We start from the raw sequence: 25,303 nt of genomic DNA, 5'->3' as shown, positions 1-25,303 counted from the left end.
CAGCCTGCAATTCACTTGTTAACAGTGCAGAAAATTCAGACATGATTGCAATTAAATGTTGTTATAAAGTAGAAGAGTTGTGTATAGAGTCTTCAATTTTTTTTTGAATCAATTAAAAAAAGCCTTTTGGATTTTAAATGACAATGGTGGAGTAAATTATGACAGAATATGTAGATTATTAATTTAAACCTGAGCATCCAACTCATAATAGAAATGGGGGGGGGGGGGGGTATTGATAATTTACCATGCAATACTGATATTTATATTGGAAACATTTAAAGCAATCCTTACTACTTAAAAGCTTTAAAGTACTACAGTATTACATCTGGCTCTTATTACTGCTTTGTGCTGCTATTCCATTTAGGCACACACACAGGCTCACATGATTACAATAAACTCTATGTTCACAGCCGATTTTGAAAAACTAACCAGCCATCATGTAAACAAAGAGTGCAGCTACGTAATCCCCCACCCCCAACCCAATTCTCTCTCCCCCCACCCCCTCCCTCTTTCATTCTTTCTCTCTTTCTCCTACCAGGAATGAAAGAGGACAGGACAGTTCTGTGGTTAAGTGGCTGGGTGGCACGGTAATTATCCTGGAGAACCATGGGCTCTGCTTCTTCTGCTTTGCTGGAGTACAACACTGTCTCTAATTTCAATAACTGAAGAGAGGAGAAGAAGAGAAGAGAAGAGAAGAGAAGAGAAGAGAAGAGAAGAGAAGAGAAGAGAAGAGAAGAGAAGAGAAGAGAAGAGAAGAGAAGAGAAGAGAAGAGAAGAGAAGAGAAGAGAAGAGAAGAGTTTAACACATCTTCATTAAACACAATTCCTCTTCAATACCTCATTGTTCATCCAGTAAGTTCCTCATTCATATCACCTTATCACTTAAAGGGTTACTTCAGCGATTAGCATATGGCTTTGTATCAGTAGAAACACTGGAGTATATTCAAATGATTGTGCTCCCCCCCCACCCCCCCACCCTCATAACCCCCCGAGACAAGAGAGTTATGCATTTTATTTCTGCATTTCAAATTCCTCCTATGATGCAAATTGATGATATTTGCATCATTGGAGGAATGTTTGGCCAAAGGCTAAAGACTACAGCCAGCAGAGGGAGCCATTTCTGCATTTTTTGAACCCGCACATGGGGGATGGGAGATTACACTAGGGCAGGACTTTGTACGGATATGCCTTCCCCTCAAATGCAAAACGTAGGAATGATCTGTGTCGAGGAAGGATAGAGACATGACAGTACGTGTCCTTCAGGTCGATCACTGCGAATCAATCTTGGGGACGGATGCTTTCGAAAATGCATTTCTGCGTTAACATTTTGAACGGGAGCTTGTGCAGGGCCCAATTCAGAATGTGCAGATCCAAGATCTGTCTTAACCCACCCCCTTTCTTGGGTAAAATGAAGTAAGGGCTGTAGAACCCTGACCTCATATTGGCTGGAGGAACTGGTCCTATCGCGTCCTTCGCCATCAGGACATTGACCTCGAACGGCAAGACATGGGAATTGCTGCTCTGCACAGTGGTGAAGAGGATGCCCCTGTACTTGGGAGGCGACATACATGTGAATTGAATCACATAGCCCAGTCTGATGGTACGGATGAGTCAGTGAGACGTCCTGGAGAGACCTAGCCAGGCTCCCAGAGACCGAGCTAGCGGGACCAACGGCACTGCAGACGTACCCGGGGTGAAGCAGTGTGGCGGAGTGCTCTGGCCTGACTCAGGAGGCCTGAGGGCAGCCCAGAGTGTTGCCTGAGTGCTCCTGGTTTAGACAGAGAGTGGGTGAGAAGGCCTGGTGGCATCCTCGGTGCCCACCTTGCTATCTGCTGCCCGGAAGCAGGGAGGTGGAAAATTCAGCCCCGACTTGTGAGGCCTGGAGGCAGCACGGAGTGTTGACTTAGTACTCCAGGGTGGAGCAGAGTGTGGGTGAGAAGGCCTGGTGGCTTCCTCGGTGCCCACACTGCTGCCCCCTGGAGAAAAGAGGGCATCGGGATCCCCTACTCACTGGGCTGCCCGTTTCAGGGGCGCTTGCAAGCGGACATCACAGGACCTTGGACGGGTTGAGTGCCTCCCTGCTGCCCGGGTGGAGGCTGCTGCTCGGCTTTAGCAGAGGCGGAGGCAGATGCAGGGGGACGCCCTCAGTGACAAGTTGGCAGAAGCGCTGCACCCAATGACTGGGTGGAGGCAGCAGCTGGTCGTCGGGGCAGGATGTTTTTTTTTTAATGTCTCCACCTACTAATTGGCCACTGAGAGCTGCTGGGCGAAGTTCTCGATAATAATGATGATGATAATAATAATAATAATAATAATAATAATAATAATAATAATAATAATAATAATAATAATAATAATTATTATTATTATTATTATTATTATTATTATTATTATTATTATTATAATGAATTACATTTATATAGCGCTTTCCTAGGCACTCAAAGAGTTTTACATTGAAGGGGGAATCTCCTCAACCACCACCAATGTGCAGCATCCACCTGGATGATGTGACAGCAGCCATATTGCACCAGAACGCTCATCACACACCAGCTTATGGTGGAGAGGAGACAGAGTGATTAAGCCAATCAATATAAGGGGATTATTAGGAGGCCATGATGGACAGGGGCCAATGGGCAAATTTGGCCAGGATGCCGGGGTTACATCCCTACTTTTCATCGAAGGACATCCTGGGATTCTTAACGACCACAGAGAGTCGGGACCTTGGTTTAACATCTCATCCGAAAGATGGAATTGCCGAAGAGGCCAGCCTGACAGACAGGGGCGTTGAGGAACCAAACTTTGTCGGGCTCATGCATATCTGCCAGCTTTAGCCCCATGTGGTGTTCCTGGACCACTAGTGTGGACATCGCCCAACCCAGGGAGTGTGCAGTGACTTTTGTTGCCCAGAGAAGGATTTTTTTTTTTGATTATGACCATTTTGGTGTTCCATATTCCCCTCTCTCTGATGAAGCAACTGATATCTGTCCTCTGCCAGCGCCCCAAAATGAAACGCTAGGTCCTCTTTTTTTTTTAAAAGACCTGCAATCTCATCTTTAAGCTACAAGGCGCCCAAGGGGACATACCCAGCGGGGAAGCCCCACTGTAATCCTCAGTCACCAGAGCTTATTAGCCAAAGTAGCCCTTTTCTGTTGTACCAGAAAAGGAACAAGATCGGGGAATAGGTGAAGGCACTCAACCCCGTTTGAGGTTTCAAAATCTCGACCATGCATCTCAAGCGCAGACTGACGCGTGCTGGGTTGCCGTGCTAAAGCCCTTATGAGAAGGGTGAGACGAACAATGCGCCGACGTGACCACGTTCTCCTGAGAAAACATGAATCATCCACGAACGCAATCTCATGTTACATGTCAACATGTGAGAGCGATTGTGGCTGTCAAACAAGGTTACGTAACTATAGCCCCGTTTCCAGCAAAATAACCTGGAAAAATTTGTACCAGGAACTTTTTTACAGGAACTTTTCTCCCCCCCCAGACCTGCAACTGTCTGCGTTTCCACCCCAATCTAAAGTTCCGTGAAGATTAGGCAAATTAGTCCGGTGATGTAGGACTGCGCGCGACTGTTCCTCCAAGTCAGTGACGGAGAGTAATCATTTTTGCGCGACTGCAAAAATAAACAAAAAATGATGACATTTTTTGTATCGATTGAAAGATTTAGTGGATTGTTTACATGAGACGTTATCTAAACCGATCTGGTGTTTACATGTGATGACTTTCAATGGCAATCATTTTGTCACATGCAGTTTGTCTGCCGCATCAAAAATGTCATCGATGTTTTCTCCACCAGCTGGAATGTGTTAACTGTAGCCATAGCAACTCTTAACGGCCACCAAGACTAATACAGTTTTATATAAGCTATTTATTTGTTGTAAATTGTAATCATCTCAGAAAATAAATAAATTCTTCTGTCAGGCGCAGTTAAAGTAAAAACTGCCTGGGGCAATATATGCTGTGTCATTATTCCAACATTATCTTCATAACTTACGAAATAAAAAGTTTACCCCTACAAAAAATTAGCTTTCCTCTCTTGTCAACATGAGCACGGCACGTGCTGTCACGTCATGTCAGGACGCACACTTAAAAGTAATCGGTCAGGTCGTTTACATGGTGAAAAATAGACTAAAAAAAATAATAACGACTATGGAAGAGATTCAAGCTGTGCTGCTTTTGCTGGTTATGTATAGGTTTACTAAAGAGGTAACGTTAATTAACAACGACAGAAAAGAGCACTAATATGCAGATTCAGCAGCATGCAGCATTTTCAGGAAGTTTGTAAAGCTAGATTTAAAATGACAATGTATATTATTATCAGCTATTACGGACATTGCACGTGAGATGGCTGAGACGAACGTGTGCCATCAGACAGAGAGCAAGACTGATATTTACTGAACGTAGACCGAACCTCGCAAAAGACTTTTAAAAATGCTTGTTAATGTTGAAATAAAATGCTAAATCAAACAGCATGTTTAGTGCCCAAGTCCCGCCCTCGAAAGTTCCTGAACTTTGAAAAAGTACTACCTCGCGAGCAGGGCCATTTGGAGGGGGAAATATTTACCCGGAACTTCATTTAGACCCTGGTTCCTGCGGTCAAAACACACCGTACCACCCAAAGTTCCTCGTTCCTGGGTAAAGTTCCTGTGGTGGAAACGCGGCTTATTGCATCCAGAAACACACGGTTTGAATGACATCTTGAAAAAGACGCAGGGTCAAACCGTGTTGCTCTTTATTAGCCAAGGCACACTGGGGAATGGCCGCGGCTTGGAGTGGCTCAATAATGCAAGCCCACTGCAGGCACTCAAGAATGCCCAGCAAGCTGTGAAAACAGCTGTTTTGCTATAAACAAGAAACATGCTTGCAGCCGCCGCTGTAATGCGCTGTATCACCAACACCTTCCAAAGATCCTCTTCTAACTCAAAATATAAACACTCTTCGCACAACCACACTGACTTGAAGTAATGTTTGGCTCCGAAGAAAAAAACAATGATGCGGTATTCCACTTCCGTATTTGTACCCGCGCTGCGGGGCGGTGTGTGGAATGTGTAAACCGCTTGCCAATGTCTATTTGCTCATTTTTAATCACTTGAAGTAGATTGGTCTCTAAAAATAGATTCCAATTCGTCGGTCTGTTCCAATGCACGTCAAACGTGACCGACTGAAAGGGAACAAAAAGCACTCAAAACTTTGAAAAGATATCCATGGTCAACCCGATCAAAGGCTTTTTTTTTATCTATTAACAAAAAAAAGCTCACATTAATATTCTCTTTAAATCTCTCAAAAGAAGCAAATTATAAATAATTGATTGCTCGATTGATACGTCTGATCGCTATGAATAATTTTGTCCAGATAACATGTTAACCTGTTCACAAAACATTTGGTCAAAATTGTAAAATCTGTACATGAAAGAGAAACTGGTATCCAATTCTTCAAAAGACCTAAATCTCCTTTTTTTTAACGGTAACATGGATAAAACTAGCTGTCTGCAGGTGCTTCGAAGACAACCATTTTCAAAACACTCTTTTGTGACTTCATAAAAATCTTGTCCCAAAATAAAGTTCCAGAAAAGACGGTAGATATCTGTGGTTAGTCCATCAATCCCAGGCAAACATTCCAATTAAAGTTGTTTAACTGCCTCTGTGAGCTCTCTTAAAGTAATGTCACAGTTTCTTTCTGTTTAGGTTGCAACTTACTTTCAAGAAAGATCTGGAAAAAGGTCTGCAGCATCTCTTCATCACATTATCCAGCATTAAAATGCCCAAAATTAACTGCAAGTTTTTGCATTTCAGTCGGATTGCCCGTAATTGTCCCATCTAGACGTTTTAAGCATAGGATTATGTTGCACCACATTTCGCTCCAATTTAAAGTAATAAGTGCTAGGAGAATCTATATTCTTAACTGAACAAAACTGTGACCTTATTACAGCATTTTTAACTTGATCTGGCAAAATATTTTCAAATTAATTTTCTTCTTACTTAATTCACCACTTTTACTAATAATTTATTTTCATTTTCCATCAACATATTTTCCATTTCTCCTGTTTCACATTGCAAATTTTGAACTGTATCTCTAACTTTAAGTGAAATTTGAGGCTTTGAGAAATATGTACCTTTCCACCATTGACCTTTCCACAATTTCCTCCCACCATTGACTTTTAGTCTCATAATTATTTTTCTCTAACTTCCATTTTTCCCAAAGATGGCTAAAACTCTCACAAAATAGTTTATTTTATAATAATTGCTTACTAAAATGCCAATAATACAGTGACCCTTAAGTCATTTTTTTACTTATATCTATAGTTACCATATGGTGGTCAGAGAAACCACTAGGGATGATAGCAGCATTCAACACCTAGCATTAAAATTAGTATTAAAATATTTACTTATATAAAACCTGTCTAGCCTAGCCCCCTTAACTTCATTATTCCATACTTTGATAAATGTATAATGTTTTACCCCTTTATTCCTCTTTCTCCAAACATCATTCAAATCACTTTCTTGGATCACCTTTGAAAATATTACACCTGATTGAAAATGAGGTTCTTCACTATTTCTATCAACCATAAAATATTCAGTACAGTTACAGTCTCCAGCCATAACTATACAAACATTTTTATCATAGTTTAAAGTGTGACTCTTTATTTTCAAAAATAATTCAACTCAATCAGAACCAATATTTGGTGCACAAACACGGATGAATAAACATATGATTCCTTCAACTTCTGCATGGTCAGATAATGCTCTTCCAGTTATTACTTCTCCAATTTTTAAAATGTCAACAGTTACTCTTTTTGAAAATAGAACAGCAACACCAGCACTTGTACTTGACCCGTGACTGAGTACATACTTCCCCTCCCAACAAAATAATCCTATTCTATTTAATTAGATCTATCAGAATGAGTCTTTTGTAATATTACAATAACAATATTCCTAATTTTGTAGAAATTCTGCTAATACTGCCCTTTTATTTTGATCTCTCACTCCATTAGTATTAAAAAAAGCCTACTCTCATAAGCATCATATTAATAAAAGAGAAATAAATAGAAAATAGCTGGAAAAGATAGGAGAAAAAACACCCAGCGCATTCATTTAACTATTTTTTGAAGACGAACCTTTACACTTTCTTAATTTTGAAAGCAGTTTCCTCAATCTAAACTGTGTTTTTTTTTTTAAATTCAATTCATCCAATCCAACAATACTCTGCAAATTGAACTCTGATTTTGTCTCTAATTGATCTCTAATTTCAACAGTTCTTCCAAATGTCTCGTCCAGGAAACAATTTATCTCCCGGAGAGAATAAAGATTACCATCTCCGTCTTAGACCCTGCTTAAGAAACACCTGAGATTTGAGAGAATCGATCATCATCCCTCATGTCATCCTCTAGTAGGCCTACCACAGAATTTTGCATCCCAACTCCAATTGTACTCGCAGTCTCAGAAATCAAAATCAATACCATCTTGTATTTCTACCAACTGATTTTAATCTTGTGCCACAATTTCCTTAACCTCAATTCCTTCATTATCGCACTCATGTAATGTTACCTAATGAGTTCTCTCTCAATAACTTTGTCAGGGATAAACAGCAGTACATTCAAAATAATTACCTTGAATGTTAATGTAGCAAATGGAAAAACTACTCCACTTTCAATAAGTTGCGCAACAAGTTGCTCCTCTTTTACAAAGACCACTACCACCTTGTTCATCCATGATGCTGTAGATATATTGTCACAACTTATTTGTTCTCCCACCGCTAACAGTACACTAGAGAGAAAAGAAAAGAAAAGAAAAGAAAAGAAAAGAAAAGAAAAGAAAAGAAAAGAAAAGAAAAGAAAAGAAAAGAAAAGAAAAGAGGTTTAGCATCTTAATTAAATAGGCTACACTTCCCCTTCAATACACCTGTAACACTTAGTCCACTGGCGGCAAGCTTGAACAACCCAAGTGCAGTTGATTCATAAAATATCTAGAACTTAAAACAGGGGTGTCTTGGCGGAGGGATGGTGGGCCAGGGCTGTGGAGCATGCTGAAGGACTGTGGGGCTCCTAGTCCCACAGTAAAATATGAAACCACTCAAAAGAAGGGCATGGTCGTGTGCCAATGACCAGCGGGTTTTGCCTCCGGGCAACTGAGAACAAATTGGTTTATTAGGGCTACATCGTTAAAATCTACTTCATGGCCTAGTCCACAAAAGTCCACAACATAGTCCTCTTTGGGATGCTAGCCTTGACGAAGGCCTGTAACATTTAGTCCACTGGCTGCAAGCTTGAAGAAAACCAAGTGCAGTTTATTCAGAAAATATCAAAAACATAAAACAAAGACTTGCCTTGGCAAAAACATAAAACAAAAGACGTGGCTTGACTAGACATAACTAAACTTGACGAGACTAGACTAGAATAAAAATAAAATAAAATAAAATAAAATAAAATAAAATAAAATAAAATAAAATAAAATAAAATAAAATAAAATAAAATAAAGTTGACTTGACACAAAGGCTCAACACCAACAGGTTACAACATTCAATACCAGACATGGACACTGCAAACATGAGGGTTTAAATACACTGAGACTAATGACTGGACGAGGGACACATGGCAAACATGAGGGTTTAAATACACTGAGACTAATGACTGGAAAAGGGACACATGGCAAACATGAGGGTTTAAATACACTGAGACTAATGACTGGACACATGAGGGCATGGGAATCACATGACAACCAGGAAACCTCACAGAGAACATAAACTCAGAAACATGACAGAGAACTTGACAGTGAACATAATAAACCATGGTGGTTATAAAGGGATGGACATGGTCAGAAACAATGCTCAAGTAGGAAGTGGCATTTAAACGATGCCCAGTTGTAACTAAGGGGCATAGAGTGTGCCAAGAAAACATCGCCCACACCATTACACCACCACCACCAGCCTGCACACAAGGCATGATGGATCCATGTTCTCATTCTGTTTACGCCAAATTCTGAGGGTTGTGCTTGAAAATGCCCAGTAACTGAGCAGATTGTGAAATACTCAGACTGGCCTGTCTGGCACCAACAATCAGGCCACGTTCAAAATTGCTTGAATCACATTTCTTTCCTGTTCTAAAATTCAGTTTGGCGTTCAGGAGATTGTCTTGACCAGGACCACACCCCTAATACACTCACCTAAAGGATTATTAGGAACACCTGTTCAATTTCTCATTAATGCAATCATCTAATCAACCAATCACATAGCAGTTGCTTCAATGCATTTAGGGGTGTGATCCTGGTCAAGACAATCTCCTGAACTTCAAACTGAATGTCAGAATGGTATTTGACAATCTGCTCAGTTACTGGGATATTCATGCACAACCCTTTTTAGGGTTTACAAAGAATGGTGTGAAAAGGGAAAAACATCCAGTATGTAGCAGTCCTGTGGGCGAAAATGCCTTGTTGATATTAGAGATCAGAGGAGAATGGGCCGAATGATTCAAGCTGATAGAAGAGCAACTTTGACTGAAATAACCAGTCGTTACAACCGAGGTATGCAGCAAAGCATTTATGAAGCCACAACACGCACAAAGTTGAGGCGGATGGGCTACAACAGCAGGAGACCCCACTGCGTACCACTCATCTCCACTACAAATAGGAAAAAGAGGCAATTTGCACAAGCTCACCAAAACTGGACAGTTGAAGACTGGAAAAATTTTGCCTGGTCTGATGAGTCTCGATTTCTGTTGAGACATTCAGATGGCAGAGTCAGAATTTGGCGTAAACAGAATGAGAACATGGATCCATCATGCCTTGTTACCACTGTGCAGGCTGCTGGTGGTGGTGTAATGGTGTGAGGGATGTTTTCTTGGCACACTTTAGGCCCCTTAGTGTCAATTGGGCATTGTTTAAATGCCACAGCCTACCTGTTTCTGTCCATGTCCATCCCTTTATGACCACCATGTACCCATCCTCTGATGGCTAATTCCATCAGGATAATGCACCATGTCAAAAAGCTCAAATATTTTCTAATTGGTTTCTTGAACATGACAATGAGTTCACTGTACTAAAATGGCCCCCACAGTCACCAGATCTCAACCCAATAGAGCATCTTTGGAATGTGGTGGAGCGGGAGCTTTGTGCCCTGGATGTGCATCCCACAAATATCCATCAACAGTGTAACAGACTAAATTGTGATGTATTTTATCATTTGTTTTGTGTACATTTTTGACATTTCTGTATGTTTAAATAGGCTTACGGTCTGCCTTTTATGTCTTAATAAGTAAGGACTTTTATTATGACGGGTGGGGCAGTCTACGGTGCGCCAGGGAAAAGAGAGTGAGAGCACGGGGTTCATCGGTTCATCATTCAGTGGGTTTAAGTAGATTTAAAGTTTACAGTTTGTTTAGTACCCCCCCGAAAAGGCATAAGGTGTGTATGTGCTTGTTTATTGTCATCTGTAATTAGTATTTTGCTGTATTATGTTAATGGTAATGCTATGGAGAGAGAGTTTATGTACGAGGTGTTAATGCGCACTTCAAGATAAAAAGAACTATATTACGAAAATCTTCAGTGAAATAAGGGAACATATCACACCCGCTGCTGATTTAAGGCGTAAAATTGATGCATGCGAAGCCGTGACCAATGACATTGTCAAAATTGTGCTGGAAAGGCTATCAACAGTAGATGGCGACTTTGATGCAGAACAGGAAAGAAGTCGTCTTCATGAACTTTTAGCTCATAGCTACGCTCGCTCCATATATGGTTCCAGTGCTTCACAAGCAAGCGTGGGCAGCCGTTCTGTGTCTTCTTGTACAGCAAGCAAACGAGCAGATGCTGCGGCAGAGCTGGCTGCGAAAGAGGCTGAATACAAGATGATGCAAACAGAAAGACGACAAAAGGAAAAAGTAAGAACAATGGAAGAGCAGCTCAGAAAAGCTAGAAACACAAACATTTGAATTAGAACGGCTGCAGATAGAAAAGGATGTAGAGGTTGCTCGGGCCCGAGTAAAATCATACGATGAAGGAATAAAGCAAGAAACAAAGAGTCAGTCAATACAGAATGAACATGAAAGTCAGAGAAACGAAATCTCTTCTACAACACCTCAGCAACACGATGTTGTCCAGTTAGCACCCTTTCAGCGAAGTGTATCACCTTGCTCAAGCAGTTCAGGACAGCATTGCCATCAACAGGTTACCCATTCCTGAGCCTACAGTGTTCAATGGAGACGCCATTCAGTTTGTGGACTGGAAAGCTTCATTTATGTCACTTATAGATAGAAAGGATATCTCAGCAGCGGAAAAACTCTATTATTTGAAAAAGTATGTGAATGGCTCAGCACACAAATATCTTGAAGGCACCTTTTATCGAAATGATGAAGAAGCATACAAAGATGCTTGGAACAAGCTTAACCAAAGATACGGCCAGCCCTTCGTCATTCAGAGAGCATTCCGGGAAAAGCTGTCAAAGTGGCCGAGAATACAGTCCAAAGATGCAGAAGGTCTGAGGACATTTTCAGACTTAAATGCCTGCCTGCAAGCCATACCTCATGTTAAAGGCTTGGAAATATTAAACGACTGTGAGGAGAACCAAAAGCTGGTACCGAAACTTCCTGACTGGGCAGCCTCCAGGTGGAACCGCCAGGTCACAACATCACTTATGGACGGCAAGGAATTTCCTAGCTTTCAAGAATTTGTAAAGTTCATGTCAACAGAAGCAGAAATAGTGTGTAATCCTATCACTTCTTTACATGCTCTTTATTCACATGAACCACCTCAGGAGAGAAGGATCTCAAAAGAAACCAAAAGAAACAAGGCAATTGTCTTCAAAACTCAAACAACCGTTAACAGTGATATACCGACAGTTAAAAGTGTCATGCATGTTGTGTCAAGATGCCAATCATCCACTTTGCAAGTGCCCAAGATTCATGGAGAAGTCTTTGAAAGACAGAAGGTCCTATGTCAAAGACAATAAACTCTGTTATGGGTGCATGAAACCAGGTCACTTTGCTAAGGAATGTCGCCGTCGCCACACATGTGATGTATGCAAATTGAGACATCCAACATGTCTTCATGATTACAACTATGATGGAAACAGAAAACTACCAACTGTAAGCTATGAACGTGCACATGAGAGTGAAGTAACGGATGCCATGTCACTTAATATCACAAGCGAAGGTCATTCAACCATTACATCTATGATTGTACCTGTTTGGGTGTCGTCTGTGAAAAATCCAATCTAATGAACAGCTTGTCTATGCTTTGTTGGACACTCAGAGTGACACGACTTTCATTGATATAGAAATGAGTAAGGTACTGCAAGTGGACACTCAACCAATAAAGCTCAAACTTACCACCATGATGGGAGACAATATGATTATTAAAAGTAAAAGAGAATCTGATCTTCGTGTGAGAGGGTACAATTCCTCAGTACATATCAATCTTCCTCCAGTATACACCAAGAAGTGTTTTCCAGTCAATCGTGATCACATACCAACACAGGAAACGGCAAAGAACTAGAGTTATTTGAAGGTAATCACAGATGAAATGTCACCTCTTCTCAGCTGCGAAGTTGGCTTACTGATCGGCTACAACTGCCCCAGAGTGCTAGCTCCAAGGCAAGTCATACTAGGTAAAGACGATGAACCATATGCTATTCTAACTGACTTAGGATGGAGTATCGTGGGCTGCTCCACACCAGGCTTCAAAGACTCAACAGCAGTCAGTCTTTGTCACAGAATAGTCACAAAGGAGATACCAGCTTTTACACCTGTGGATGTTATTCGGGTACTTCAGTCGGACTTTAAGGATATCACATCAGGGGACAAGACCATCTCTCAAGAGGATATCATGTTCCTAGACAAACTCAAAGAAGGCATAAAGAAAGATGCTCAAGGACATTATGAAATGCCTCTTCCGTTCAAACAACGGCCATACTTGCCTGACAACAGAGAGCTTGCCAAGGTCAGACTTCATCATTTGAACAAGAAGTTCTGTAGAAACGAGAAATACAAGACGGACTACATTACTTACATGAATGACATCATTAGCCCCGTTTCCACCAAAATTACCCGGAACAATTTGTACCAGGAACTTTTTTACAGGAACTTTTCTCCCCCCCAGACCTGCAGCTGTCTGCGTTTCGACCGCGATAAAGTTCCGAGAAGATTAGGCAAATTAGTCCGGTGATGTAGGACTGCGCGCGACTGCTCCTCCAAATCAGTGAAGGACAGTAATCATTTGTGTGTGTACCGATTGAAAGATTTAGTGAACTGTTTACATGAGACGTTATCTAAACCGATCTGGTGTTTCCATGTGATGACTTTCAATCGCAATCATTTTGTCACATGCAGTTTGTCTGCCGCACCAAAAATGTCAAGGCTGTTTTCTCCAGCAGCTGGAGTGTGTTAACTGTAGCCATAGCAACTCTTAACGGCCACCAGGACTAATACAGTATTATTTATAGCTATTTGTTGTAAAGTGTAATAATCATCTCAGAAAAAAAAATCTTCTGTCAGGTGCAGTTAAAGTAAAAACTGCCTGGGGCAATATACGCTGTGTCATTACTCCAACATTATCTTCATAACTTACGAAATAAAAAGTTTACCCCTCAGAAAAATGTACTTTCCTCTCTTGTCAACATGAGCGCGGCGCGCGCCGTCACGTCATGTAAGGACACACACTTAAAAGTAATCGGTCAGGTCGTTTACATGGTGAAAAAAAAAAAAATAACGAGTATGGAAGAGATTCAAGCTTTGCTGCTTTTGCTGGTTATGTATAGGTTTACTAAAGAGGTAATTAACAACGACAGAAAAGAGCACTAATATGCAGATTCAGCAGCATGCAGCTGCAGCATATTCAGAAAGCTTGTAAAGCTAGATTTAAAATGACAATGTATATTATTATCAGCTACGGACATTGAACGTGAGATGGCTGAGATGACCGCGCGCCACCAGACAGAGAGCAAGACTGATATTTACTGAACGCAGAACGAACCTCGCAAAAGACTTTTAAAAATGCCGGTTGAACTGCGTGAGCTCAACCAATCAGCATGTTCAGCGCCCAAGTCCCGCCCTCGAAAGTTCCTGAACTTTGAAAAAGTACTACCTCGCGAGCAGGGCCGTTTGGAGGGGGAAATATTTACCCGGAACTTCAATTTTACCCTGGTTCCTGCGGTCTAAACACACGAAGTACCACCCAAAGTTCCTAGTTCCTGGGTAAAGTTCCTGTGGTGGAAACGGGGCTATTGAGAGAGGTGATGTAGAAACAGTGAATAATGATGGAACTGATGGTGAAAAGTGGTACATACCTCACCATGGCATCTACCATCCAAAAAAGCCAGACAAACTACGAGTTGTTTTCGATTGTTCTGCGAAATTCAAAGGCACAAGTCTCAATGAACATTTGTTAACAGGACCAGACATGATAAACAATCTCACCGGAGTCCTTGTGAGGTTCAGAAGGCATCCAATAGCTATAATATGTGACATTGAAAAAATGTTCCAGCAGTTTCATGTCCAAGAAAATGATCGTGATTACCTGCGCTTCTTATGGTGGAAAGACGGAGACACAAATTCAGCGCTTCAAGATTACCGAATGAAAGTGCATCTTTTCGGTGCAGTGTGTTCGCCTGGTTGCGCAAACTATGGACTACGATATCTAGCCAGTGAGCATAGCCAATCACACTCATTAGCTGCTCAGTTCATCGCAAGAGACTTTTACGTGGACGATGGAGTCGCAAATGTAGAGACAGTGGAAATCGCCATTCAGCTGGCAAAAGAGACACGGGAGCTGTGTGCAAAAGGCGGTCTTCAACTTCACAAGTTTATATCAAATGACAACGCGGTTCTGCAAAGCATACCAGCATCAGAACGTGCTGTAAACTTTGAAACAAAAGATCTTACCTTCAATGACATGCCAATTGAGAGAGCTCTGGGAATTCACTGGAACATACAGAGTGATAGCTTCAAATTCCATATTCCACTAAGTGGTCAACCCACAACACGTCGTGGCATATTGTCAACTGTTGCCTCCATATCCTTTGGGCTTTGTAGCTCCCTATGTTCTCAATGGTAAGAGGATCCTTCAAGAGATGTGTCGACAGGGTACAGGCTGGGATGATCCACTTTCCCCTGCACTTAGCCCCCTGTGGGAGAGATGGCAGAAGGACTTCATCAATCTGGAAAGGGTGAACATACCACGATGTTACGCACCTGCTGAATTTGGTAAGATCGTGAAAACAGAAATACATCATTTCTCTGATGCAAGCACCTGTGGTTATGGTCAGTGTTCTTACCTGAGAATGATGAATGAGAAGGATGAAATTCATTGTACTTTCCTCATTGGCAAAGCCCAGGTCACTCCTGTAAAGATTACTACGATACCGAGATTAGAATTGACAGCAGCTGTGGTATCAGTCAAAATGAGCAATTTGCTCAGAGAAGAGCTTGACCTCACCAATGCCAATGAATTTTTTTGGACTGACTCAAAGGTGGTTGAGGTTACATAAATAATGATGCCCGCCGCTTTCATACATTTGTAGCCGATAGAGTCCAAAAAATACACCAAAGCACAGCACCCAAGCAATGGCTGTACGTCCCAACGGATGAGAACCCAGCAGACAATGTTTCAAGAGGAAGAACAATAAATGAGTTGCTCTCATCCAACTGGTTCTTGGGTCCCTCATTTCTGTGGAAGAAAGAAATGGCGATTTCAAATGTTGTACCGGAACTTCCAGTAGGAGATCCAGAAGTAAGGAAAGTGCAGACATTTCAAACAGAAACCACTGAAAGTAAAGATCTCGTAGACCCTTTGTCTAAGTTCTCATCTTGGTCTAATGCTGTCAAAGCCATTGCACGCCTTCTGAGACGGATTAGGAAAGATAAAACGAATTCCCCGGCTTCTGTAAGTGAACAAGAGGATGCAAAATGCTTGATTCTAAAAGGAGTGCAAACGCAAGGATATCAGAAAGAAATGGAGGTCCTGAGTCAAGGAAAACAACTGCCAGGTTATAATAAACTTCATCACCTGGATGCCTTCATAGATACGGATGGTATGATCAAGGTGGGAGGAAAATTAAGCCACTCATCATGCATTCAATCCTTCAAACATCCACTGATCCTTCCTAAAGATCACCATGTGACAAAGTTGATAATTGCACACAGTCATGAAAGTGTAAAGCATCAAGGAAAGGGTTTCACAATCAGTGACATCAGATCTTGTGGCTATTGGATACCTGGAATCAACAGAGCGGTCACATCTTACATTCGCACCTGCGTAACGTTTAGAAGGCTGAGAAAATCTGTTGAAGGCCAGCGGATGAGTGATCTCCCCACAGAACGCGTAGAGCCTTCCCCACCGTTTGTGTATTGCGGTATGGATTGCTTTGGTCCTTTCATGACTAAAGAAGGAAGAAAACAGCACAAAAGGTATGGCCTGCTTCTATCTTGCTTTTGTTCAAGAGCCATTCACATAGAAATGTTAGAAGATATGTCGACAGAAGCATTCATCAACAGTCTACGATGCTTTATTGCTATTCGAGGTACAGTACGACAGATCAGATGCGATCAAGATACCAATTTTGTGGGAGCGCAAAGAACGAACTGAACTCCGCATTACAGCAGCTTGATCCTGAAAGGATCGTTTCTTGCAGATAAGCAGTGTGATTTTGTTATGAATGCCCCTCATTCCAGTCATGCAGGTGGTGTATGGGAGCGCCAAATCAAAACTGTAAGAGGTGTTCTTGATGCTACAGTCTCCCTCTCATCAGGCAGGCTCAACGATGCTTCACTGTGCACTTTGTTTTATGAAGCCATGGCAATAGTCAACAGTCGCCCCCTTTCAGTGGACAACCTGAACGATCCCAAGAGCTTAGAACCACTCACACCGAACCATCTGATCACCATGAAAGCCACTACAACCCTACCACCACCCGGAAAGTTCATAAGAGAAGACGTCTATGGGAAAAAGAGATGGAGACGGGTACAGTATCTTACTGAACAGTTTTGGAGTAGATGGAAAAAACAGTATCTACACAACATAGCTACTAGACAATGCTGGCATGCTCCAAAAAGGAACTTTCAAATTGGTGATGTGGTCATGGATACGGATGAGACCCTGAAGAAATGAGTGGAGACTAGGACGGATCATAGACACTGTTACCAGCCAAGATGGACTTGTAAGGAAAGTCACAATAGCACTTGGTGACAAAAAGCTAAACAAGAAAGGAGAACGGGTAAACAAGGTCTCTAAGGTAGAGAGACCAGCTCAGAAGTTGGTCTTATTATTAGAGGCTGAGTAAACAAATCTTTAAAAGGACTTTACATACACATGGGTTAGTATTTAAATCAAAATTATGCATGTTTGAAAAACATTGATAATTTAGTGGGAGTGTAACAGACTACATTGTGATGTATTTTATAATTTGTTTTGTGTACATTTTTGACATTTCTGTATGTTTAAATAGGCTTAAGGTCTGCCTTTTATGTCTTAATAAGGAAGGACTTTTATTATGACGTGTGAGGCAGTCTACGGTGCGCCAGGGAAAAGAGAGTGAGAGCACGGGGTTCATCGGTTCATCATTCAGTGGGTTTAAGTAGATTTAAAGTTTACAGTTTGTTTAGCACCCCCCGAAAAGGCATAAGGTGTGTATGTGCTTGTTTATTGTCATCTGTAATTAGTATTTTGCTGTATTATGTTAATGGTAATGCTATGGAGAGAGAGTTTATGTACAAGGTGTTAATGCGCACTTCTTTGCTTTTTGTTCAGCTCTTACGGTGATTTTTTTTGGAGATAAACGGTTTCAATAAACTCCATGAAACATCAGTAAAGTCTGGCCATCATTCGGACGGGGTCCGCTACAAACAGCACGATGCTATCCTATCAATATGGGTCAATATTTCTAAAGAATGCTTTCAGCATCTAGTTGAATCAATGCCACATAGAATTAAGGCAATTCTGAAGGTGAAAGGGGGTCAAACAGTATTAGTACGCTGTTCCTAATAATCCTTTAGGTGAGTGTATATATATATATATATATATATATATATATATATATATATATATATATATATATATATATATATATATATATATATATATATATATATATATATATATATTTAAAAAGCAATTATTTTAATAAATAATAAAATTTCTCTTAAACACCACCTTTCTTACCTTTCTTTAAAATACCTAAAGTCTCCTACCAAGTCATAATAAGCAAACTCACTCTTTTTTGGCGTTTTCCAAATTCAAAATTTTGGTAAACTCATAAAATACACTATCCCAAAAGTTTTGTGACGTCTGCCTTTACATGTACCTAATGACATCTCATTCTTATTCCATACAGTTTAATATGGAGTTGGCCCACCTTTTGCAGCTATAACAGCTTCAACTCTTCTGACTCTTTTTCAAACTGTTCCCACAAAGTTGGGAGTATGAAATTGTCCAAAATGTCTTGGTATGCGGAAGCATTAAGAGTTCCTTTCACTGGAACTAAGGGGCCAAGCCCAACCCCTGAAACACAACCCAACATCAAGCGTTTTGAGGTAACACTTTAGACTATAGCCGGGAAAATACTACGTAAGTAAAAACTAATTTAGAGCGTAACTTTCTGTTATTATAGTGTAACTATAAAGTACATATAAGGGAACAATATGTAATATTTGCAAATAAAGGGGAAACTACCAGGAAAATGTACAAATTATTTATACTGTAACTATTTTTTAATGAAGGGGTAGTTTGTGTAGTTACAGGGTAAGCATGAATCTGCAGGCTGTAAATTAAAGTATACATTATATCGATATAACATATATTGACGAAATCCTCTAGCTTTGTGCATTTTCTTCTCAACATATTCTCTCCTAGTACATTCTTAGAATACATCAGTGTATCATAAACTACTTAATTGTGAAAGACTAGTTTCTCCAAGTTTTAGGAATCTTGAAGAATCAGCCCATGCTTGTTAAACTGATATTAAATTTGTATCCAGAAAAGATGTATATAATAGTTTAACCCTTCTAATCTTCACATGCATTGGCTTGCTTAACTCATTTGCAGTGATGCGTGTTGCAGTGTAGCACCATCATATCTATCTGATATGGATGAAGGAACCAGTTGTAAAAAGGCCATAACTCTAGCAGCTGCGCTGAAGAAACGCACACTGCTGCTGGCGCGGACTCTATAACCATGCAAGCTTTTTACAACTGGTTCCTTCATTCATATCATATAGATATGATGGTGCTACTGTAACACGCATCGCGGCAAATAAGTAAAGCTAGCCAATGCAAATGGCAGTAAATTAAACTTAAAATAAGTCACAAAAATAAGTCTTCATAGTCGCGTAAGCATTTATGGTCTTGTGTTGTTTTCACCAGCGCAGTATATCTCATTGTTGCTTTTAATTAATAAAATAAATATAAAACGAAGGAGAAGCCTGAAAAAAGGCCGAAGCCCAGCCTGCACTTTAGGTATGACGTTAAAATTGGCCCGAAGCCCGGCCCTATAGTGGTGTCAGGGCCTGTCGGGCTCTAGTCAGGAGATACATTAAACTTTACTGTTAAAAATGCACTTCCAATAGAGTGAGTGTTGCAGGGGTGTTCTCAGCAACTGCTGAATGTAACTAATAAAGTAACTTGTAATCTTACTTAGTTACTTTTAAAATCAAGTAATCTGTAAAGTACCACTAACTTATCAGTAATCAGATTACTTTTTCAAAGTAACTGTGGCAACACTGCTTACAATATACAGTCCAACCATTTGGACTGTCCTTAAAGGGGGGGTGAAATGCTGTTTCATGCATACTGAGCTTTTTACACTGTTAAAGACTTGGATTCCCATCCTAAACATAGAAAAAGTTTCAAAAACTAATGTTGGACGTTTGATGGAGTATTTCTGTGTTAAAAATACTCCTTCTGGTTTCTCACAAGTTTCGGCAAGTTTTTTTCGAGTATGGGTCTACTTGACGTTAAATAGATCGGAAGGTCCTTGTATGGGCTGTACGGGCTCTTCTCCCGGTAGGGTGCGCGCGCGTGAATAAAGCGAGAGAGAGGAAATGCACACCGTAAACAGTCTCTCAGATGCAGATCCAGTCGTCCGTGAACATATATGTGGCGCCGCGCTTCTCTTTATTCCTATGGGTGACGTCGAGCGACTTCAACGCTTCAGCACAGCATTCCGGGAAGGCAGCGCTGCATTTGAACCGATTTGAATGCAGAAATGACGGGAAGCTTCACAACATCGTTTCAGTCGCGTCTCAAAGTGGATTTACACACCACTGCTGTCAGGACTTTACCAAATCATACCAAAGAAGTGTGTTTTTGACGGACAGAGCCGGCCCTAGACCTTTGGGGGCCCTAAGCAAAATTTGGTTGGAGGCCCTTGACCGTTTTAAGTAAGGCCTAAAGAAAAGCAATGACTACCTTATAACTATACTGTACATGTATCTACTATGTTACTTTAAAATTTTGTAGTCTATTAAATTATGTTTTAATTATTCTATGTAGCCTACTGTATGATAATTATCTTTTTTTACGCTGCTGGTCCTGAGTACGTATTTCGTTCTTATGTGGTAACATGTACAGAACGTCAATAAAAGACCTTGAGTTCTTGAGTTGAGTTCCATGTTTGATGTCTAACAGGAAAATTATGATACCACTGAGCTGAATGGCAGTGCAGTGCAATGAACACACACGGATGAACTTGCTGAATAAAAAGACTGATAAAGTGATTTTCACTGACCATCAAAGAAACATTTTTAATTGACACCAGAGTTTAAAAGGCAAAAACAGCACACAATAACAAAGTTTGCTGGACAAGAAATTGGTCAAGAAATTATTGCGATAAATTATAAGATTTTTCGTTCATTTTCATCTAAAATAATGATAATGGCATAATAATGCAGGTACACCTTTTTTAAAGATCAATAAACTTTTATCTCTAAAGACTCTGATACGGAAAACATTTTAAATATCCACAATAAATTAACAAAACAACCAAAAACAAGAAAAGCAATGGACTCTCAGTCTGTTAACAAAAAATTCACTTGAATAAATACCAAAAGCAATAAATAAAATGGATGAAAACTGCTTTAGGTACACATTAGGGGTGGCACGGTTCACAAAAGCCACGGTTCGGTTCGTATCACGGATTTAGGGTCTTGTTTTTTAAGTTCTGTACGGTTGTTGTTGTTGTTTTTGCTTTTACTTGTTAAGACTCCAGAAATTTACTTCAGCATATGATATATAGCTTACTTATCCACAATTCAGGATACAGTATTAACACAATTGTTATATCATGTAATCATGCACAAACTGAACTTGACCATCTCTGAGGAAAGCTAGGTGAGATTTTGATACAGCAAGAGAAAGACATTGATGACATGCTTTCATTTATTTGGCAAAAAAAAAAAAAAGGACAATGTGTATTGCTATCTCTACAGGAACTTATGTGCCTTTTTTAGACACAAATATTGAACTGAAGAATTAACTTGCATTTATCACACGGCCAACTTCAGTGTAGCTTTAAGCCTTGTTTATACTTGACGCGTCCGCACGAGCGCGGCAAAAATTGCGTCAACGAGGAGTGCGCGAGACCCAATTTCGCTTGGCGGTGTGCACGTCAAATTTTGTAACTTTGCGTGCGGCTCCGCAACCGAAGAAGCTCGAGGCGAATCTGGCCGAGCATGACGTCTCATCACGCCTGCACCCAGTCTGCGCTTCGAGTATAATAAATACCTCCCCAAACAGATGAGGCAAGGTGCGTGCGCTCTCTAGGGGGCCCTCTGCAGGCCACGGGGCCCTTTGCAATTGCAAAGGTCGCTTAGTGGCTGGGCCGGCTCTGTTGACGGAGCAGTCCCAGGGATAAAGGTTCGGTCCTGCTTTGGAAGCAGCCGGTGAGTTAAACTGCTTCAAATGTCTCTGCTTTTGGCTACGGACGCATGAGTAAACATCAGTAACTTAAACGACACGATTGCGTGCTTCGTCATTCAAATGCGCTAACGGTTACTCCATTGTTGTTCTGTATAACGTTACAGTATTCTGACGTGCAAAACCGTTTTGCTTGCTACTTCTAAGGTCTAGTCGCATACAATAGTCCATAAACCGAATCATGTCCTCATACACTGCGAGTAAAGACACAGAAATGTGGAGAGGCCACTAAATACAGTAACTTAACTTACATACCACAGAGACGGATGTCCTGATGTTGCCGTTTCTCCTGTTCAATTTATTTCTCCCTCAGATTTGATTCTGGATCATATCTGTATTAGCTGAGATAGCCATTCTACGCTTGAGGACGTCACCGCTTTGCGCGCTTGTCATTCTTTAGCTCCGCCCACACGATACGCCTCCAGGCGCTCGTTTTTTTCCGGAAAGACTCGGTACAGCCTATATTTCTTTTATAAATATGATAAAACTAAAGACTTTTCGGAGATATGAAGGATGCAATACTACTCTATAGGTACTCAAGATTGACATGAGATTGACTGAAACTGAGTGTTTCACCCCCCCTTTAAAAGGCCAACTCTGGGGAATTTTTAAGTTTATCTTGATCATTATATCTTTGTGAGTACAGTTTATAGAAGAAAAAAAAATGAACCAGATTGGTGGTTCTGCTCGTCGGATCGTCGGTTCTCAGTATTGAACGTGCCCGAAAGAAACTGTTTTCGATTCTGTACAGATGATCCGAGAACCGCTGCCCATTCAGTTACACACGCATGCTCAGTATCAGCTGCTCGTGAGTTTATCAGTTCTCTCAGCAAAACATGTCTCAGTTCAGTGAACAGTTGGAGTAACAACATATAATTCAAGACGTAGTGTATTATAGTGTATTTCTATTCGGAGGGACTGTCACTCATGTCAGAAACTAGTTACAACTAAAGTAACTTGTGGGATCAGCGCTGATTTGAGATGCGAACCGTTCTGCCTTTCCGAATTGTGGCAACAGAATGTGAAAATTTGCAGCGAACGCTTTGACAACACTTTTACAAGGAACACTTTGACTGTGTTGTATCTAACTTACTCAGATGAAGTGTGTAAGGCCGGATGAAGAAAAATGCCATTTTGTGGTATCCACTGTGGATGTAATGTAAACTTTATTTATCCTCCCATTTGGGCACACACGGCTTGAAGAAAAATGTGCAGTAATAAAATAATCATGCTTTACTCACACAACGCTCTTTCCAAAAGGCTATTTGGCTTTTATTCCCGGCTACAACTGAGTTCCCATGGGACTTCAGTGCGAGATATAGCTAGCCGTCTAAAACACTATTTAGGCGAATTTAAACAATGGCTAAGGGGCTAAACGCATCTTGTTTTCATGTAAGGGCCCTGTTCATGTTGGACAGACATTTTAATTGCATTTTGAGTCTGTTAAGAGGCACAAAGACACCCTTTACTTTATTGTCCCCATAGCTGCCGTTTTAGCTGAGTGAGGGCTCTGGGCATTAACTGTAACAGCTCTGTGTTGCAACCACCAATCCGGTTAGTTTTTTTTTTTTTTTTTCATAGACTGTACTCACAAAGGTGTAACGATCAAGATAAACTTAAAAATTCACTGGAGTTGTCCTTTAAAGGGGGGGTGAAATGCTGTTTCATGCATACTGATCTTTTTACACTGTTAAAGACTTGGAATCCCATACTAAACATAGACAAAGTTTCAAAAGTTAAGGTGGACGTTTGATGGGAGTATTTCTTTGTCAAAAATACTACTTCCGGTTAGTCATAAGTTTCGGCAAGTTTTTTGAGATTATGCGTCCCCTTTGACGTTAATGGGGGCGGAATTTCCTTGTATGGGCCTTACGGACAATTCTACCGGAAGCGCGTGAGAGAGAGCGAGGGAGAGAGCGAAAGCAACAGCCTACGCCCATCAAAGCGCTGGCTTGTAGGATGCTGGACAGGTGACAATTACACATAGCACATAACAATGTCACCAAAAAAGTGCGTTTTTGGTTGCCAGACCAAGACAGTCCTGCACAGATTCTCCAAAACCCCGCATTAAGGCAACAGTGGATGTAATTTGCTTTTCCGGATCAGCAACTGAGTTGCGCGAATGTTTATATCTGTTCGCTGCATTTCGGTGCCGACTGTTTCATAAACAAGGCCCAGCTCGACGCCGGCTTTTCCCAATCGCCTAATGCTGAATGATGGAGCAGTCCCAACGTTAGAAGGGTGAGTGAGACTGCTTCAAATGTCTGTGTTTTTTTTAGTCCGCTTACTGTCTACACAAACCACGCGTAAACACACAAACACACGTGCACAACTACACTTCCCACATGTACACCTTCAAAGACAAAAATACGACGATATAATTCAAGTATAAATATGTAAATAACACAAGCCGCTAAGCATATTATATAGTTAGTGTATAACTTGTAACTTACTACATACAGACGTCCTGCTCTAGTCGTTTTTGCTGCTGCTCCTGTTCAACTGCAGCCTCTGGGTCTGATTCCGGATCATAGATGTATGGCTGTATCTGATTAAAAGCCATATTTTTATTTTGAATAAAGTTTTTTTCCCGCTGTTAGGGATGACGCACTCGACTCAACACACAGCGCGCTGCTGCACACGTCATTATTTAGCTCCGCTCACACGACACGCCCCCACCCGCTCGGCTTTTTTCGGAAAGACTCGGAACAGCGCATCTTTCTTATATAATTATTAAAAAAATAAAGACTTTTCGGAGATATGCAGGATGCAATGCTACTCTATAGGTACTCAAGATTGACATGACACTGACTGAAACTGAGTGTTTCACCCCCCCTTTAACTCTTTTACAAAATGTGTGTATGTGGCCTTCTCTCCTGAGACAGATGGGAGTACACATCTTGAACTACCTCAAAGATTGGTTGCTTTTAGCCCAATTGAAGAAGGAACTATGTGTGCACAGAAATCTGGGGTTCAGGATCAACCTAACCAACATCTCACTGTCCTCCAGCCAACAAATATCATTCCAGGGGGCAATCATTGACTTTGCCCAAATATTGGCCTGGGCCAATGACGAACTGGCACATCATTACATAGAAATGATGGCAGTACGTCTGGCCTTCAAGGAGTTCCAGTCAGAACTCAGGGGCACCATGTCCAGGTCCAATTGGACAGCATGACAGTGGTAGCCTATATAAATCACCAAGTGGGACCATGAATATGGGAGCAGATTTGCTATCCCAGAATGGAGACGCCCTGTCTATCCCTGTCTCTGGAGACTCCACCCCAAGATGGTTTGCATGATCTTTGGGTGTTCAGCCGAGGATATAGGCCCTTTGTCTTCAGAGATTTCCTTGATACTTTAATTTCTACAAGAGCTGCTAGATGGTGGATGCACCTCATCCATGC

General features: G+C 41.0%; 1 protein-coding gene across 3 annotated transcripts in view; it reads right to left on the bottom strand.

Moving 5' to 3' along the window:
- The window catches only part of ca14 (carbonic anhydrase XIV), a 56,073-nt gene that overhangs the window by 9,902 nt on the left and 20,868 nt on the right, over positions 1-25,303 (bottom strand). For all 3 annotated transcript variants that reach the window (XM_067449819.1, XM_067449820.1, XM_067449821.1), the window contains exon 8: positions 536-662. In XM_067449819.1, coding sequence (XP_067305920.1) covers positions 536-662 — 127 coding nt within the window. The remainder of the gene's footprint in view (positions 1-535; positions 663-25,303) is intronic.

Source organism: Pseudorasbora parva, chromosome 7, assembly GCF_024679245.1.
Source record: "Pseudorasbora parva isolate DD20220531a chromosome 7, ASM2467924v1, whole genome shotgun sequence".
Classification (NCBI taxonomy): Eukaryota; Metazoa; Chordata; class Actinopteri; order Cypriniformes; family Gobionidae; genus Pseudorasbora; species Pseudorasbora parva.
The sequence above is the reverse complement of the archived record's forward strand: the minus strand, read 5'-3'. Positions and strand labels throughout refer to the sequence as shown.